This window comes from Bombus huntii, chromosome 5 (assembly GCF_024542735.1).
Source record: "Bombus huntii isolate Logan2020A chromosome 5, iyBomHunt1.1, whole genome shotgun sequence".
Classification (NCBI taxonomy): Eukaryota; Metazoa; Arthropoda; class Insecta; order Hymenoptera; family Apidae; genus Bombus; species Bombus huntii.
In genome coordinates this window covers 548,121-569,017 of record NC_066242.1, presented here as the reverse complement: position 1 = coordinate 569,017, position 20,897 = coordinate 548,121, and the positions used below count along the sequence as shown (strand labels likewise).

General features: G+C 31.6%; 2 protein-coding genes across 7 annotated transcripts in view; both read left to right on the top strand.

Annotated features, from left to right (window-relative positions):
• Positions 1-20,897, top strand: part of LOC126865578 (BUB3-interacting and GLEBS motif-containing protein ZNF207) — a 42,183-nt gene that overhangs the window by 4,213 nt on the left and 17,073 nt on the right. For 2 of the 4 annotated variants that reach the window (XM_050618284.1, XM_050618281.1), the window contains 2 exons: positions 3,782-4,083; positions 7,716-8,385. Coding sequence is in view for 2 of the 4 variants with exons in the window: in XM_050618281.1 (XP_050474238.1) it covers positions 3,782-3,891 (110 nt within the window). In the remaining 2 variants the exon portion in view is untranslated. Of the gene's footprint in view, positions 1-286; positions 4,084-7,715; positions 8,386-20,897 lie in introns of those variants that run through there. The other 2 variants (XM_050618283.1, XM_050618282.1) reach the window with 2 other exon arrangements.
• Positions 4,079-18,902, top strand: LOC126865573 (protein yellow). 3 transcript variants are annotated; one of them, XM_050618272.1, is made up of 6 exons: positions 4,079-4,317; positions 15,615-15,903; positions 16,177-16,589; positions 16,876-17,053; positions 17,169-17,380; positions 18,124-18,902. In XM_050618272.1, the coding sequence occupies exons 2-6, from the start codon at positions 15,630-15,632 to the stop codon at positions 18,427-18,429; spliced, it is 1,383 nt and encodes a 460-aa protein (XP_050474229.1). In that variant the 5' UTR covers positions 4,079-4,317; positions 15,615-15,629; the 3' UTR covers positions 18,430-18,902. The 3 variants fall into 3 exon arrangements, with proteins under 3 accessions (XP_050474229.1, XP_050474228.1, XP_050474226.1); XM_050618271.1 differs by lacking the exon at positions 4,079-4,317 and adding an exon at positions 9,322-12,311; XM_050618269.1 differs by lacking the exon at positions 4,079-4,317 and adding an exon at positions 12,344-13,130.

Here is a 20,897-nt window from a genome sequence, read left to right as displayed (position 1 = left end):
GCATGCAGTGAACTGGCATATCTATCTATTTATTTATCTGTGTATACATATATATATGTATACACACACAGATATATATATAATATATATGATATATACTCATATTCACATATATATAATATATATGTATTATCTATTTCTCTTTATATATATCTATATATACATCATTATATTTTTTATTATTCTTATTAATTAATATTATTATTGTTATTATTATTGTCATCATTGTCACATTAATATATCTATATATATATTTCTGTATATTTATATTATTGTCACTGGGCAGGTGGGTCGAGCGGCCAACGATATTGCATCTGTTCTGATTCCTTCAACGCCGGACAGCAACACTTTAATTTTGGACACACGACTATTTGGACGTGAAATGCCTCTTCTTGAAACTAGTGTACTCGGTATCAGAAGCACGATCACACTAGATTTATGGTTAAAAGCAGGCATATGTGTATAATATACATACATATACATATGCCTGCTTTTCAACTACGATAGAGAAATACGCGTTATATATATACATATATATTCATCGATCGGTAAAAGCAATGTGAAATTAATTCGATTTTCGGCCGCTCGGCTGGTTCATCGTACATACAATTTTTTTTTCTTTTCTGTTCCACTAGCTTCATTATTCACTATCTCGACTTAACCATATTCTTCTTAGGACTCACTTGCCATTATCTCGCCAACCGTGTTTTATCATCCTACCTTCTCATGTTTATATATGAAATCCTGGTGTTGTGATATAGTAGTGAAAAAACCGCTTTTTGGGCACGGTACTGACAGTCGTTCGAAGTTGTTATTCTAAGTAAAAGATAAGGAAAACAAGAAAGGGGGAAAAAGCAGAAAAAACAAAAAGCTGATGCATAATTTTGATGATAATAACTATTCCTTCCTTCTTTATATTTCTTCAAGGGCTTCAAATTTTTTTAGTTTCAGATTAAAAGTAAAATATGAATTGCTACTTCGATGGTTCTATATTATTTATTATTATATCAGCATTGTTGATATCAACAAATTTGTTCTTCTATATCGTTTTTCACAAAAACTTCTCTTACCTTTTTAAACAAATTTTTTAGATGAAATATATATGAAGTATATTACAACAAAAAAAGACGAAGGAAGGGATCATTTGTTATTGTCACTGTTTTTCTTGTTGTTGCGTGTATTATAATAGAAAAGAGACACAACAAGAACGAACGTAATGTATCTCCCTCACACCATAGCCTACCTTTTGTGTCACACAGATGATCTTAGATATTCGAAGTCAAGTTACAGTAAGTAAATAATTTCACGTTATCCAATATATACAAAAGTATAACTCGTACATAAACCTAAATGCAGCTGTTTCTTATACGTATATCAAATGATAGACGATGATGAGACAGTCTAATTTAATTGACGAATAAGGGGATTTCAATTTTTTCGGAGTTATATCACGTAAGAGTGAATACTGTTGATTAGAATGAAATTATAAGCAAAACAAATTTCTGAAAAATATAAATTTGAATTTGAATAATACAAAAAGACTTATTATGTACAGGGTGTCTACGAAATATACAAAAAAATGTAAGAACGTTTTTTTATTGTTCCTTTTTCGTAGATTATGATGTATATAATAAATTTTTCGTTTAAAGTTCTCAAGGTTATTTGGAGCTCGTTTTGCATTTTTTAAATGGACCGCCATATGCCATACGATAAAAGAGCAAAAGTCAAATTCAAAACGCTTTCATGTGGTTTTGAATCAATGGAAAGTCACAATGGAGATGATATTGTAGAAACGGACAAGTTTGACTTTTTATTTACTTTGTTTCTGCGCAAGAATAACTATTTGTTGTGACATATTTGCACACGCACCCGTAATTCGACGCTTCATATTTTTCATGTATCCACAATATATTCTCACAAAAAAATCTAAGGTATTAAGCCCGGTCATCTCGCAGGCCAATTATTGTGTTCTATTACATCCAGTCCACAGCTTGGGAACTTGTGTAGCTAGATTCATAATTTTAAAGCGATGCGAATGTAACGAATGTTGTCACAACAGATTGGAAATTATTGTAAAAATTTTTGGACCAGTTTATAGTTACTTCGCTTTCGCTTAAAGTAAATGATTTTCCACGTGTTAGAATAAATGTATCCAACATAAATAGTTGCTTTTCGTTTTCAAACATAATACTGCTGTATTTAATAAGTGATGTGCAAATTTTGAACGTACAATGCAAACAAAGGGAGTGAAAGATGAAAAAAAACTCTATCCTTGTCTGTTCCAACATTTTTTCTATTACGACCTTACATTCATTCAAGATCATTTGAAAGTAGCGTTTTGAATTCATTGTGTTTTACTCTTTTATCATATGAAAACAGAAGTATGACATCCCATTTAAAAAATGCAAAATGTCCTTAAAATAATTTTGGAAATTTTAAACGAAAACTTGTTTATTTAAATCGTCATAACCCATGTGAAAAACAATACAAAAAATTTACATCTTTTCATGTCATCTACCGTTTGGCTGTTATTTCAAATGGCAGAGATTTGTAGTCACCCTATATATATATATAAAATATACAAAGTAAAATATACAACATGCATTCACATTATTACAATTCTTTGAAATTAATAAAAGTTATACTTAAAATTACTGTAGAAAAGAAAAATTATCGTTTAATATCTATTTTATCATCCTGTATTTATTCGTAGATGCTTTTTTATCATATCTAGTGGCTGAAAGTTCGGCTGGCAGCCGAGCGATTCGCTTAAATTATGAAAACTGTAATCGTCAAGTGAAACTTCTCGTTTATGGTGTGAGGTTTTACGTGGTATCACTTTTAGGATTTTGTTGTGACTTGTATTGCATATGCGGCACATTGCATGCTGAGCTCGATTCCTCATATAGTTTGACCATTTGCATTGATAAAATGTTAGATAGACGTAGGTGTGCTGCAAATAATAAACCCTTCTGGGTATATAATGTAGTTCTAGAAAACTTGAGACTATATGATTTGATCATTTTGCAAAAGAGTACGTATCGGACAAATACAAGTTAATTCAAGGACAATACCACTTGGTATTTTAAACTCTCTTTCTGTTTGTTTTACCTTGGGTTCTATTTTGAAAATTTGTCTAACAATTTAACCTAAATTTGAATTTATCGTCGAAATCTTTTGATTTATTAAGAAATTTGTTTGCGAATGTTGTGCGACGAAGTGCTATCGACCGGCTGTCAGACAACTTTCCGTCCAGAAGGATAACAATTCTTCTAGATTAATTCAAAATGCATTGAAAGAAATAAGATTAGAACGTATCTTAATTAATATATATATATATATAATTTTTATTGAAAAAAGATAACGTTAATAAATCGATGGTTAAATTTGAAAGTATCTTTTACAAATTTCGTAACTATCTTGCGAGATATACTTTTCTACCGAATGACGAGGCGCGATCTCTAAAAAGAAATCTCTAGAAATAAATATAAAATTTTAACCGAATTTGAGAAAGAAGATGGAGTATAAAGAGAGGAGAAGAATGTGTGCGTTCGTAACATACGCGCATGCGCGTGCGCTTACGCATAGATACACAGACTCACATGTAATTTCATTTTATTTATATTTGACGAGTATTCTCCCAACGTAAGTATCATAAGAAGATTTTTACAGATTGTTGAAAACCTGTGATATAAGAGATGTAAAAAAAAAAGGAATGGCAGAGAGAAATGATAGAATTATCAGGGATATATGAAATTGACGATGAAATTATCGTTTACAGGAATGATCGGAGCTTTGCCGCCAGGAGCGATGCATCCGGCATTCGCAGCTCCAATGGGGTTTCCTGGTGCACCAATGTTAGCTCCGATGATGCATCCACGCTTCAGATGATCACCTCCTATGGACGGGCCCACTCCGCCATTGCACTTCGTGCTCTGGGCCCGCCCCTAAATTTTATTAGGGTCCGGACCTGACTGAGAAGAAGAGACAAGCACGCGTAAAACACGTTAGCTCACGTGGGCACACTTCGTTGATCGGCCGCGGCTGCACTTGACGCATCCCCTCCTACGAAGTTTACACGAAGTTAGCAAAATCTTTGTTTTTTTTTCTAATATCATTATAAACCACATCACGTCAGTGCCTGAGAGGGTTTACCAGGTGCAGTGGAAACGGTCAGTCGTTCTTTTTCCAGTCTTTCTCTGCCAGTAAAAAGTTATCAAATAACAAACCTTTTTAACTTTTATACATGGTACGTGGTCGTGCGCGTGATATCTGCGCAACGTCGTAATTTCTTCCCGAAGGAGTTTAAAATCTCAGGTGAGCAACGACATCTACTCTTTTTTTCTATAATGAAAATAATTTTGTTGTTTGTCTAGAAGGTATCAAATGTTGATCCTTCGGATTACCCTTTTTATGGATACTTGTTGTTACATTATCTGAGTACCTGGTATTGAAATTGTAGTTATTGAAAAGGATGGGGTGGTATAATGTTGTTAATGGCTGTATGAGCACGAAAGCTTCTGCGTAGAAAACTCGTACGCTACTAATACAGAAACTTTATCGTTGCAAAGTCACGTATAAGGAATTTTACGTTGCTCATCGCGATCGCGATACGCGATACGCGATTGTGAAATCAGTTTTGGAAGGTGTGTAGGCTTTCAGCTGATTCGTCTAAGTAGAACGAACTTATATAAGAATTTCGGCAGTCTTTTTATTTTACGGTAGACCGTTTCCACGCGCTGTTTCTCAGCCTCTGCACCAGTGTTCTCTTGGAGAGACGCGATCGCGAAAAGGTGGCGTTTCACACTGCAGCTGAGAAAACGGGGGAGACAGAGAGAAAGTGAGAAAGAGAGTGCGCGCGTGTGTGTGTATGCGTGTGAGAGGGAGAGAGAGGGGGAGAGAAAGAGAGAGAGAAAGAGGGGAGAGATTGCTTGACTCAAATATTTCAACCCATTTTTTTTTTTTTTTTTAACCAAAATCCAATTTTATCCGTTTTACTAAGTGTGTATTATGTACATATATGTACATATATGTATATGTATGTAAATACACACACACACCGTGTGCAGCTCTTGATTTCTATATGCTTTGTAACACATCAATCGTCTTATTTGATTTCCGTGTTTCAAGAATATTAGAAGATACAAGCCGCAGTGTGAATATTCTGTCGCCTCAGGTTAGTTTATCACAACTTTTATTTTGTTAACGCCCCAGATCGAATCGATTTACTTTTTCGATATAAGTTCACTCATATATTCTTTGTTTACATTTTTTTATGATGTCTTTATTTGTTTCTTTCGTGTTCTTTTACTTATAATAGTGAATTTTCATAAGATATTTTATTTTCACGTGAAGAATATGTAGATTTTCGTAATATTTGGCAACATATGCATATATGTGCGTATGCCACTGTATCATCTAGCTTGCATATTTTAAATATTTCCATTGTTATTAACTACATGAAAAATATTTATATACTAGATTGACCGAGATGAGGGAGCAACTATAACTATAAAATTTTGTTTAAAATCTTTTTCTCGAGATTTCAAAGAATTATTAGTATTTTTTTGAAACACTGCTATATCTTTTTACTTGTATATTTGTAAAAGATACAAGTGAAAGAAAGAAAGATACAAGTGAAATGAAAAGATACAAGTTGATTTAGATACTGAATAATATCGAAAGAATAACATTTTAAAATCAGTTGCATTTCTATCGTAATATTTAAATAAAAATAATAACTTAAAAAAATAATTTATTTCTAATATGAAAAACTGTTTTTTTCTAACGTGAAAAAGTGCACAGAACTAATAGTTGTTTTAAGTATGTGTACCTTGATATCTTAAAATAGCAAAAAGCAAAAATTTATTTAAATATTTATAATTAAATTAATTTTATTTATAAATTAAAATTTATTAAAATATTTATTTGTTTCAAAATAATATGTAATTCAGAAATTAATAGTTGAAATCTTGGTAGATTGGGTTTAAACAAAGGTTGTTGCAATATTTGTTTGTGCAAACCAGAAATCTGAATTGTTTCCTCAGAGAATCAGCAAAGATAGAAGCAAATATTTTAAGAATCTACGCGGTTAACTTTTTATATTTTTATATCTAGATATCTATCTCTACACATTCTTACACATTTTTACACATTTTTACACATTTTTGAACAAAATTCAATCATCTTTTATGGTTTTATTTTTGATTTATTAAATCATTTCTTATACCTAACGAGTTATTTTCTCTTATCTTTTTGTAATAGTTGTTACAGAAGTAGAAATTAAAATTAAAATGAATTCTTGTTTACATACTTCAACGTTAATTAAACAAATAATTTTACCTTGTTGTTTAAATAATGTGTAATTCTATCTGGAAACTTTAGATAAATTCATTTATTGTCATCTTTTACAAAAATAACGTATAATTTAATATTTTATTACTTAAATCTTCTCCCTTTCAAGAAGCGAAAAATATGATGAAATTATATATTTCGAATCCGTGGTAATAAAATCAATTTTTTCTTTCCGGTTTATATTTCATTATTTTATTTGTTAACATACATAGAAACAGTATACTGTTTCCATATTACAGAAAATATTTTTGATTCTTCTTTATAAAGTCCTGACTAAATTTTTTACTGAAATAAAGTTCGACGATTTGATGATATTGCTTTTAAATTGTTCCGTTATAGAAATCCGAAATTGATTATATGAATTGAATTACGAGATATGATCGAAGAAACCGTACTAAGATATTATCACATTGTGACGTTTGCATGTTGAGAAGAAAACGAAATGATAAAAAGTTGATCGTTATTCAGATGTAAAATATTTGCTTCTGTCATTTTGGTTTCATTTAGAATAGAATTATAAGTGACTGGCTAACATATTCATGACGTAACTTGTAGTTAGCAAGTAATATTACGGGATGATTATCTCTCGAAGTTTGTGCAATTTAAATTATGATAATGTTTAAATTATGATTGTAATTTGTTGGTCCTGACAAGAAGTAGAAGTGATCGATTCGATCTGTGAAGCCCTCTTCCTTTGCAAGGAACGTGTTGGCAACACATGAGTGAGTGGTAAGTACAGAGGGTGCTCAGGAAAACCGATATCAGCTCTCTCTACACTCGACTCACACCGGTTTTTCTTTACTTTACCCTAAGTCAAATTACCGATGTTCCGATCGTCGAGTATTTATAGTTGTTTCGACATTGTTATTTATACATATGTGTATAGAAACAGTGATTTCAGTGATTCAGCAGGTATATATATATTAGTAATCAAAAATATTAGCGTTGAGTTTCGTTCTAAACAACAAACTCTCTACGATCGGATAAGACTCGATTCATCGGAAAAATTCCTATTTTCTCTCTTTGTCTCTTCCACATTATTATTACTATTATTATTATTATTATTATTATTACTATTACTATTATTTCTTTATTTTCTCTTTTATCATTTTATTGTTTCTTCAGGGTGTCTATTGATAGGAAAACGAAACCATCTTTATGCAAAACCATTGTAGATATATTTAAGTTAGTATATTACAATCTTAATAACGATTACTTGCGATATGATTATGAGACGAGAAAAAGGAAAAATATGTTATTTGTGGAATTAGATAGTACCGTAGGTTGGCGGTGATTGGATCTTTATTTACGAAGATTTTAATCGCCACAGCTTGAACTTTTTATACGTTTCATGCTTTCAGAGAAACGGAAATCGGGCACGTAAACGTATTACGAAAGTGTGGCGAAGACGGTGCAAGAGGAGGCTGCAAACTAAAGCCATGGGGGAGATATTTTCTCCTTACTGTATGTTGACGATAATAGAGATTATGAATTATTGTACAAAGTTAATTGTAATTCAGTTGGTTTAACTGTGAAAATACGAATTCGTCTAAATCACTTTTTTCACTTCCTAAAGGTTCATCACCTCAGTAGGCACCCTGTTTGTCTATTCTTTCTCTCGACTTCTATCATTACTTCGAGAAAAATTATGAAACAGCATACCGCGCCGTACAACACGTGTACGTACCTAAAACAACTACGCATCGTTATGAATATACTTCATTTTCAGGGGTTGTCTTTCCGAATCGTGTCTTTCCGCTCTGCTGTCGTTTCATCGGAATCAGAGGTGATCTACCGTGTCTACTTTTAACAGGCCGATAGAATTCAGTGCTGCGGAAACACTCCCAGCCTCGAAAATCGTTTCACGTCTCTCGAGGCTGTTCAACTACGGCCAGACATTGTTTCTTTTATTTCGTTTTGATTGTGAGATTCGGCAGGACAATCTGACGACAGAATTGGACATGTAGAAGTTCTGTTATTTATTGAGTGTCACATTATCAACTTGTTCCGAATAAAGACGTTCTGTGGAAAGTTCGAAAGATTGGGTATAGTCTGTCATTCTGGGAACTATTTCCTTTCAACATATTTCTCTTTCCGCTAGAACGAAAATATACTTAATACGTGTATCGCATATCTAACTGATTTTAATACATGCACGCGTATATTATTTCTTATTGTCGTTTTTTTATTACTATCTTATTACGTACATGTACATAGACGAAACGGTTCAATCTACGTATGTATTTCACTTCATTTATATTTTCCTCTCATTGCACAATACAAGTTCTAGGTAAAAAGATAAAAATGATAGAAGAGGTACATTGATAAATTTTGTCCCAGAATGGCGGGCGATAGCCACATATTGTTTCAACCAATCACAGCTCTGACCGCTGTTGGACCTTATGGGTCCCTTGCCTGAAGGCAGGCGATTGTTTGGACCTACCGTCCTAAAGTCGAGGTACTTGTTTTATTCCCAATTATATTAATTAGAATTTTGAAATATTTTTCTGTATGTTATTCAATATTTTGTCGTTGAATCGATAGTTAATCCTATATACGTTACATCGATCATATTTTTTTAAACGACCACTTGTTCGAAAGTAAAGTTTAGTTTGCAAAATGCAATTGGTAAATTAGAGTTAAAATAGATTGGGAACTATCATAACCTTGGCTGCGTGGACGCGTGGCTGGACCGAGAAACAATATCAATTGTAATCGATAATGAGTCGTGGGTAAATCGTGTTAACTGACTCGATCGTTCGAAATGTTGGAACGAGAAAATTCTCCCGAAGTTTTTTGCGAATAAAACAACTTTTTCGTTCCTGACCTTCATTTTGTTTTATTATTATTGTCGCTGTTGTTGTTGTTATTGTTATCATCATCATCATCATCAATCACTATTACTATTATTATTATTATATTATTATTTCAAATTTATTATTTTCGTCAAGTAGCCTTCAGAATTTTGCCAATCGAGGCGACACTTGTAATGTAATAATTTACTTTGGAATGTTTCAAATGCTGCTGAAAGCGGTATAAAAGTCGGTGCCTTTCTTTTTTTTCTCGTTCAACAATTCGATCGTTCGTAGAATGCTTAGCTGGCTCTGTGTGTATATCGATACACCTGTATCTTACGTTGCGCAAGAATCCTTCATCATCCTGTTCCTTTTTACGCTAATAATGTCTTTCCACTTGGTGACAGCGGATGCACGATTCGCTCGTGGGGATCGCTTTGCTCGAAGAACCGGTAACACGGTGGCTCTTTGTCATTCTAATATCTTTATAGAGCGGCTCGAAGCACCGGAAATTAAGTGCTACCTTTAAAACGATATTAGAACTACCGACCTTCCACTTCACCATAATATAATTTCCTTATATTTTCTGTGTGTATCTATCGTTTCTAGATTTTGTCTCTTCATCAAGTAGTTTATTGTATGCGGATTTGATGGTCAAGTGACAATGTATAAGTCTTTTTTACACGGTACAAAATTCAGTTGAACCGCAATTTATAGAAAATTAGGTTAAATCTGCGATTCAGTTGATTATTATTTGAATCTATTTGTATTTGTTTACTTTAAAATTTTGTATCACTATACGATTTGTACGATGCAAATATCGAAATCGAATTTTAGGTTGCACTTTATTCCTGCACGGACCGCTTACAGAAATTAGCAGTAGTTTCTACTCTTCTACAGCCTTGTTGTTTTCAGCTGACTGCGCCTGAGTAGAATGGACAATTGTTGTCAAAGGACTATAGAGAGCAATAGGTGATACGTACACCTGTATCTCATTGAAATAATCAATAAATGATAATTGTTTGATAACACAATGATCGCGCGCTATCACGAATGAGATCATCGTACTTTTCGTTACTCTTCAAAAAGTTTCGACAAATTTGCTAAATTGCTTTTAGGCCGGTTTCACAGAGAGATACGTGTATCGTGATATATCATGTATAGCGATGTTTTGTCTGCCGCCCTCGTACGAAAAGTATCGTTGCCAAGATACACGAAATGAGTATCGCGATATTGCATCTTAGGAGAATCGTCGTGTGAACTTTTCCATCGGAGTACATGTATGTCCATATGTATGTATCGCGATACGCATATCTGGTGTGTGAAACCAGGTTTACAGTTACTATGATTCTTCGTTTCTTTCGTAGTAAGAATTATATGGCACACTGAGCAAACTAAGAAGTCGATGATATTAATCGTGTTAACGCGTTCCTTTTCTTTTATATTTTTCAATCTATTAACGAACACCTTACCTTAAGGGCTTGCAGTCTTAAGAAGTATAAAGAAGTATAAGAAGTATTTGGATTGTGTAAATATAAAAAAAGTACATCGGTATCCATGTTCTGGGATATTCTAATCTAGAAATAAACAGCGATAATATTCGATAGTTGTTGATTATGACTTTCATTTTTTAACTTAAGTAATTTACTTTATATTTTATCCATTGACTTGTACAGAGAACCTATCAAAATTTTCGGTTCCAATGAAATTTGCGAATTTGTATAAATAGAGAAATAATGAAAGTTGTCAGTCGTGTAAAATCTCCAAACTACTTGATTAATCGAGCTACATGGATCTTACATCCTACATGGATAAGCTTTTGCTACATAAAAAAATGTATACTGTACGTGATTTTCTTTTTTTACTGAAAATCACCTGTAGAGTACATGCTACATCTTGTGAACTGAAAACTGTTGAAATGACAAAAGTAGTATAGATAGTGACAACAGATCAATAAAATGGCATTAGAAAATTATCTTCAATGTTTGTGTTAGAAGGGCATAATATCGTTGCATATTCCGTGTTGTCATGTAAAACCATCTGCGGTGTAAGCGATCGTGAAAGTGAAAGCAAGCTGTATAATACGGAGCATTCGATCGACCTCGAAATCGCGCAACTGCTCGCTCAGCACGATGCCTAGTCAAACCTGTTAAGAGGAATCGAGTACCAGCGTTAGAGAGCGAGTGTATTATTTAAAGGCTATAAAAATGCATGTTGTGTGAGTGTGCAGGAGCCATAGTTGTGTCTAATGATATAACGAATATTCTAATTAGCGAAATTGTTTCTATCGTTATAGATTCTTCACCAGTAATCTTATAGAAGTTAAATTTTATAGAAGAGTTAAGAACTAAATGCTTATTTTCATCATTAAAAAGATTTTGTTCTATCTTCGATTTAATTTTTCATATACTTCCTTCCTGGTTGTTTCAATGTAGTATAATTGGTGTTATTATCGCGATCACATTCTTTCATCGAAGGATGCACTTGTAGAATTACAGAGTTTGACCAGCAGCGTAATTAGGAAACACATGAACGTGTGTAAACCATGTTACGTCGTTGGTACATTAATCGATGCTTGATCAAAACATAAATAACAGAGAAGTCTCACGGAGAAGAGCAATTGTCTACGAAAATGCTTTGCATACAATCTTCAGTTCAGCCGTTCTAACAACTTTCACTTGGAATTTACGTCAAAGGGAAGTGAACTAACTTAGCGATAAATCAGTTTACAATTAAGTTTTATTTCACACTTCGTATTTCATTTTATATTACTTTTCTCTCCTTTGTTTTGTTACCTTATGAGAAATCTGCCATGTCGTATTTTCTATTCACTTTCGTAATATTTTCTTATTATTGTTAGCTGACGCGATATAAACTTTTATAGGTTTATCAGTTTCTTCCTTTATTTAAAATTTCTCTGTTTATTCATTTATTTATATAACTCTTTTTAATTGGTAGATATATTTAAAAAAGACACCATCGTTTAGTAAATTATGTTTGAACTACTGCTATAAAGTCGACCTAAAAAAAATTTTGCGTTTATATGTGTTACAACGAAATGTATCGAAAGTATTTCGAAATAAATTTCCTTTAATCTTCTCTAAAAAAAATTGGAAAAAGTGAAACGCGTGGAAAGTGGAACGTCTTAAAAAGGCACAAAAGGTAAGTTGTACAATGTTTCTTGAATTGATAATACTAAATAATCCATTCCAAGTTGCAATTCTGCACCTGAAGTATTGTTGTTTGAGAAAGTAGAAAGCATGCTATTTTTCATTACTTTTTCATTGAAACAATATTTAAATACGATTTTCTAAAGAACAAGCATTATTTATTTGAAATATTTTTTATAATTTGTACGATATAATTAAGATTATTCTCAAATTACACATTTCGAGTTGAAGTATGTATTTAAAATGAGATATAGGAAAATTACATTCTATCGTCAATTATATTCCGATTATTCGTCATCTCGTTATAATTTTCAGTATAAATTTGTTTCGCATTGAAAATGTGGAAAATAATTTATTAGAGGATAAAAGCTTGGTTAGTGATAATAATATTCGTAACCGAGCTAAATTTCTTTTTCTATAAATTATATTTCTTGGTGAAATATATGCTTCTACGACTATAAATGCTTCTCGATTTGCAAACTTACATAAGTATGATCCATATAGCGATACGAATGAACGGCTACCGGACACTTTCCTATAGTTTACTTAAGTTGAGTTATTGTTCTTTTTTACTACATAGCTACGTAATGGATTAGCGGAGAACGACGACGAATCGTGGTATTTTAACAAGTTTGTCCAGCGGATGAATAATCGGCAAGCCTTGAACGGCACCGATACGGTACTGCGGGAGAACGTCTCTTTCATTTCTCGGACGAATCCTTATGTTAGTTTGTCGCGTGTTGTCGACGCGATAGTACTTTGCGTGTTTCAGTCTGTCGCGACATTTCTCAACTGGAACGACAGGGAAACGGTAAATAAATGAACAATGTGAACAATTAACGTGTATAACAAAAGGAAAACAGTGATTGATTAATAATGTTTTGTTGTTGATAATTTTGTACTATTCTATTTTGACTATCTAAGTACGGTTAAAATTTTCCTTGGAAAAACATTTGAACGTTAAACTTTTTGCGAATACCAAGTACTTGCGTAAGAGACTAATTGACAGTTTAAAGTATAACCACATTTTTGATTTCACTCTGCCGAGAGTCTTATTGGAACAATGTTTCTTGTAAAAACTTGACGTTCCTATCAAATTTACATTGACACTTAAAACATCTTTATGATACTTAATGTATTTATATTATCATATTTTTGCTTCCAAACAAAGATATATAGAAATATCACTCAACTTAATATTTAAGTGCTAAAAAAAGTATAGCATTGTGATATAGTAATGATTTTATTAAACGGCACAAGCGATGTTAAATTCATAATTTACACGAACATAACAGTTTTGTTAAAATAGAACGTGCCTTATAGTTCAAAGGCCTTAGGAACTGGATTGTATATGAGTAAACTTTTCTGTTTTTCCAACTATTTAAACCGGGACTGTTCATTGAAAATATGTGGATCACGATTTTGTATACGCAGGATGTTGAAATTAATGATGTACGAAAATTTAAATTTATATGACAGCAATATTGAAAATACAGAAAAATATATTAGATCTGCGTTTCTTACTTAATCGTTAAATATTCTCCAAAAAATAACGTAATCTTTTAAATAAATTAAGCATTCGATACTGTCAAGTAATTTTATCGGTATTAGAAAAATGGAGCAAACGTGTTTGAAAGCAACGATTTACATATTTATCAAGTTAACTAACAAAGAATAATTTTGAAAAGATTATAATATTTAAAGTTTACAACGCGTAAATGTAGCTTCCTTACTTCTTTATATGATTTCTAGCTTTTCATTTACTTTCAATGCTTAATCCATTATTAGGGATTATGATTAGCAGAAAATTTAGTTTTTCAAATTTAGTTTAGTATCAATTACAATAGAGTATATATTTAGGTAAATTGTACTAAAAATGTACAGAATTACATTGTAGAAGTAGCTAAAACTGTGAAAATTTTCTAACTCACGGTAAATGTAGCCAGTTTGTTGACCCACTTTACTACCGTGTGATTATTTGGCTTGTACGATAGAAAGTATGATGGCATTAAAGATGTAAGTCCTGGTGGTGTCATATTGTTAATTTTCCTAATATCCGTAGTATGTGTGTAGTTTTGTATATCAAATTTCCTAAATATTTAAAGAAAGATGAAGTTTACTCATAGAAATAAATCTATTACATATATTTCTTTCTCGTTTATTATAGAATGACTACTTGAGTACTCAATCAAATGCCTATTAATCAAGTATTTAAATATTAATCCAGATAAATAGCAGTGAAAGTAGGAGGGAATCACACCAGACATTTATGCATCTGCTGGAAAGTTTTCGAAGAAACACACTTTTTTTTCATAATTTTGTTTAAAAGTTACTAATATATTAGATCTATTACAGAGATTTTGAAAAAAAATATATTTGATAGCTTCGATATATCGCTCTGGATATTCATTTTGTTGAATATGTTTGATAGCTTTATTCAACTTCTATGTTTATAAATACAATTCTTCGTACTGAAGATCTATTTTTTTTTTTGTCGTAAATATTTATTTTCTATTGCGGCACATTCTGATTATTGTAGCATTCTGATTCTGATATCAGTAGTTATCAGAAATGTAATTAACATTTATGTAATATTTTATCTTAATTAGTACTTAGATAATATAATATTGCTCACAATGGTTTTCGATTTACTCGATTGCATCGTAATATTCTCTTATACCTCTGTCATATTGTTGCATCAATGTATAGTTTATTATCAATAGTATCAATATATATATATATATGTACATCAATAACATGACAAATTAGACCCCGTTCAGAGAATTACAGACAAATTTCTGGACCGTTCAATTTTGAGGAATGTTTTACTTGTGAAAAGCATTACATATATTAGTATACTAATATTGGTATGCTCCAATTAAATATACTTTATGTTCGAAATCTTAGTAAATATGTACACGTGATTTAAGAAACGGAGAAGAAAAGAAAGAAGGATGTCAAATGGTGTAATTTAGTTCCGTAATAGTCCTCGATAATATTAGATAAAACTCGTACTGTATATACAAACATGAAATTTGGCCGAAAAAAGTGAAACATTCTGTATATTAATCAATAAGAAGTTTAGTAGCCGAGATTGAATGTAAATACTTTTGTGAAACGCGTACGGTTCTAGTTGCGATGTTAGATCGGTAATATTTTTCCATCTATGCGATGGTACTTTACATTTAACAAAAATTTGCAATTATAATTCTGATAATTTATATACGGTATTCATTAATTCTATCGTAATGGTAATTTGTAGTGTCAACGAGGTAAAGGTCTATTCTAATTGCAGAATCAGGAAATCAAAATGCGAAGGAAATCGACTCTATCTCTTTTCAACGCACTACTTCAAAGTTATTTTTGGATAATGGTTGTAGCCAGTGATAAACTTCGTGTGGCCTATCAATGGAAACAGCTTGAGTATGAATGGCCAAGTAACGATACCGAGCTTCTATTCCCAGAATACAAGCAGGAAGATAATCTTCCCCTTGGTCTTGAGATTACAAATACTAGGATCTTCGTTACTGTGCCAAGATGGAGACGTGGTGTAGTTGCTAGTTTGAATTACTTTTACATTAATGGTAATTACCATCGATGAATAGACATATATTACACAGATGTTAAGTTTTAGTGAATAGGGCTTAGCCAAATACCTTTAAAACGATAAAAATCGTCTAGTCATTAAATGACCCTAACTCCGAAGTATTCTATTACAGGCAACAGTATAAATAGATTGTTTAAACAAATCATTATTCTTTAAGAAAATATGCTTATTGCTCTATTTATCTTATGTTTTCGATTACGTACTCCGTATTAGTCGTATGATAAATGTGAGTCGAAAATAATGATTTTAGATACACGCGAGTCTCCTAGTTTAATCCCGTATCCTTCTTGGGAGGCGCATCAATATCGAGCTGGAAACGTCCCAGAGATCATTTCAACGTTTCGAATTCGTGCAGATCGCTGCGAAAGACTATGGGTTCTTGATACAGGATTTACTGATATTTTGGATAGTCCAGAACAGCAAGCTCCACCAGCATTACTCATTTACAACTTAACAGACGATCGTTTACTCCGAAAATTCATCATTCCGGAAGATCAAAAAACACCTGACTCTCTTTTTGCAAATATCGCCGTCGAAGATTATTCTTGCGAAGATACTTTTGCTTATCTGGCTGACTTGGGTGGTCCTGGACTCGTAGTTTATTCGTGGAAGTCGGAAAATTCGTGGCTTCTTAAACATCATTTCTTTCAACCAGATTCTCAAGTTAGTATCTTTTATTAACGTTAAGTATCTAATATCATTTTTCCGAATAAGATGAAGTTCTTATCTATCTTTCTTTACCTGTTAACTACTACTAAATATATGTCATAGTTGTTTTTTTTCATATAGACGGAGATGCGTAATTAGAATTATTACTTCGATAACTCCGATTCCTCTCATTAACAAATTCTAAATAATTTTGACATTTCGGAAGATACGAATCATGGCAAAAAATTACATACAATTTGTCATGTACATTCTTCATTTTTTTAACATTGTAACGTTTAAGGCTGAAGAATTCAATGTATCGGGAATTTCGTTCCAATGGACCGATGGTCTCTTCGGTATGGGTCTTGCACCAACTAACGATGGCTACAGTGTAATGTATTTCCATCCACTTTCTAGCACCATGGAATTTTCAGTTAGTACCAAGTTACTAAGAGATCCTGAACGTGCCACTTCTCCAGGTAATTAAAAGTTTGTTCAGTCAGGACACACGTAGTTAAGTACATCTATAGTTGAAACTATACGTGAACGTTATTTCCACGATGTTAATTATAATTCGATTTCTATGGGTTTCAGACAACTTCCACGAATTTCATGCTCTAGGATCTCGCGGACATAATGGTCAAAGTAGCGTGAGCTTTTTAGATCCAGACACCGGAGTTCTGTTTTATGCATTAGCTGTTTTAAATGCTATTGCGTGCTGGAAACCTCAAAATACGTTCACAATCGAGCAACAAGGTCTTATTTATGTAGATAACGTCACAATGGTTTTTCCCAACGATTTAAAGGTAATTACTTTCCAAATCGAGAATGGAAATTTATATATATGTATACATATATGTATGTATGTACAATTAACTTTGAGCTACACACGTGTTAGAAACGTCAACTTCTCAAAAACGTAACTGCGATACTGCAATTTATGACTTATCTACGAATGTTTATTCTCTTGCTTTTTCCTGATTCTTTTACTCGCCGAGTAAATTAAATGTTGATATGAATTATTCTTATAGCGACACAAGTTGAATAGACTGAATATACGAGTAAGCACGCAGCTGAGCTTGAAATTTGTTTAAAAAATTAATAAATAAATTTATATATAATTAGACTTGCGTTTAAAGATCAGCTCTATCTTTGAATAGGTTTAAAACAAAACTTTAGAACAAAGTGATTTAGCCCATTATATTTTTGTTATCCTTTTCATCTTTTTTAAATTATACTATATTTTTTATTAATAATATTATGCAAAATTATTACGTATAATTTTATGTAATCTTAACCTGCGTTCTGAGAAAAAAGAAAAATGTATTGAGACTGATATTTATTTTTATTTAGTATTAAAAAAATATTTATAAATAGCTTAAGATAGAGAGTGTTCCACTATCCAGAAACTTTCTTATTCAAGTAACCGCGTGTCCCTATCATTTCAAATACATCAAATTCTACTATATTCGCTTTATCTTTTTCGGTACTGAATCATAAGCTAACCCATTTAAATACCGATTTTTAATTTACTTCCTGTTAATTTTAGATTGATCGAAACGGGAATATTTGGATACTCTCGGATCGTTTGCCTACTTTTATGTACTCTCGCCTGGACCCTGAAGACTATAATTTTAGAATCGTTATGGGTTCGGTTAAAGAGGCTATAAAAGGAACTGTTTGCTCGATGAATCCATCTTCAACTACAAACAATCCGCACGATTCTACGACAAAAGTGCATACCGTTTATCCTAAACATCCAAAAATGGCCGAGAATTCCGGTTACGTTCACAATTCTGAATTGATTTCTATACTGATTATCGCTATAACAATTTTTGTGAGAATATTTATCTGAGAATATAATTGCATCATTTTTAATAACTGTAACAATTTATGAATCATTTCTCGAAATATCGAGAATTCGAATTTCGAAGAATATCGATGCTTATATACGAACAGGAAGAGATTGAAACGAGATGCTTAGGTAACGGGTTAAGTAATAAATAAATGAATGTTATGCTTGGTTTTCTGTGTATTATGATATAATCGATTTCAGCAAATGTCGTATATGATTGAGTTTCTTGTATAATATATGTACCTTAATGTAACGTTTCGTATGCGTTCTTGCGGAAAGAACTATTTTATTTATAATTTACGCATCATCTTGAATATGAAAATATTGATATTTCCTATTATTACTTAAATAACTTATCTACAACATACAAGTTTTTCCTTATTATATTTGAATTGCATATAAATATTTTTGGAGGTCTTGATTGTAGTACTTAAAAAAAGAAGTTTATAAAATACACGACTGATCATATAGTATTATTAGTTATATTATCTATGTTCTCAGAAATAATAAGAAAACTCATGGATGGAGCATTACTATACCATATTTTACAACTACCGGAAACAAAAAAATGTAATGTGAACAGCTGCTGTTTTATGGAGTTACTAAACTATATCGTCAAAAGTTCATGTAGAAATTTGTTATAAATAGAGCTAACAAACGTTCGAAAAGCGTTTATGTGCTTCGTTCTATACAATCTGTTATGCGCAGTTGAAAAGATTCGGATATATATTTTGTAAAATTCGATATTTAACAATGTTTATGCTCATAAAAATAGAAAATTTTAAGAAAGTCTGAATTATTATAGAATTAAGAAAATCTAATTGGTAATTGGCATCTAAAACGTAAATAATTAGAATTCGAAGACTTATTTGATATTAATGAAATGGTACAGGCATTAATAATGGCTGCAATTTGTGACTTAATTTTGTAAGAGAGGAAAGAGTTACAATTGCCAGTAATTTAAATATATCGCTATATTTAATGTAAAAAGAAAGAATTATTATAAATGTAATAAATAAATATATATATAGTTATTATAAATATAAACATAAATGCAAATACAAATATAAATACAATGAATTTACTGTTATTGCTAGTGTAAATAAAATGTAGTTCATGTGAATTAAACTACGATTTACAATTATACCCTACATCTTCAATAATGAAGTTCATCGTATAATCTTCTCGTTATTTATCAAACTATGCACGATATGATATATTTAATTTACAGTAGAACTCAATTTATATCAAGTCCACTTATCTGAACGAAATTTTAATTAATGTCCGATTAACTGAACTTTTGCTGATTGAATTCATTTATCTGAACGTGAACTCCTATTATATGAACAGAAAATAATACATAACTGGTGAGCTCTTATTATATGAACTCCAATTATATAACTTGTTTATCGCTCGACAAGTTCAAGTAAACGAAGTTCTGTTATAAACACTCCGTTCTTCTTAGGAATATCATATGAGAAGGGAGATAAAAATGAGAAAACATGCCTAAATCTAATGTACACCGAGTACCACTCGCAAGTAAGTGGTAAATAAGTAAAAAGAAGTAAAAAATGAAACGTAAATATTTCTTTTATTTTTTCTTATTATTTATATAATAGAAACACGAAAGCAACACGTTTAAACATTTTAGATAATTTCTTCCTTTTTATATTTGTTGTTCATCCCTCACATTCTAATATAAAGCGAAAAATTATATAATAGTAATTATATTTTATCATTGTAAATACAATGGGGTGATATACAGTGACAAAATTGTTACGGTACGTATTTCCGTCGCTTATAAATCCGTTATAAATCGTTTATGTATTCTATTAAATACATTCCATGTGAATTTTAAATTGCTACAATGTTGACATCAATAAATTTTTCTTACTAATAAGTTCCACAGGACAGGATTACTATCACCATTTCAATACCGATTAATTGAATGGAAAAATCTGGTTGTGGCGGAACACAATGAGAGTTTTGGATAAGCTTACGATTATCAGTTCAGTGTAGATAATATTGTTTTTTGTGTTCGTAAACTATCACATATCAAGTAAACATATGTATAATTTACTACTTCATTAGTTGATTATAGAAAAATTCCGACTGGTTAAAAACCAATGCTAGTTCAACAAATCTGTGTGGTATACTAGTAACTTTGACTTTAAGCTTTTATTTAATCTCGTTTTTATTGGAAGATATCGCTCATTTTGTAACATGCAACTCCAAAGTATATAATCATTTATTTTTAATAGCGTATACTTCATGTTATTTAATTATAAAATTACGGTATAAACGAAAGGTTCTTATATCTTCATCTTCTAGTTTCGATGAGTCAGATAAGGAAGATTTTCTTAAACTGATAGGAAAATTTTCGATATTAAACGACTTTCCAACGGTAATGATAATTGATTATTTAAGATTACAATCGGTTGATTGCGCGAGAAGACTAATTACTAATA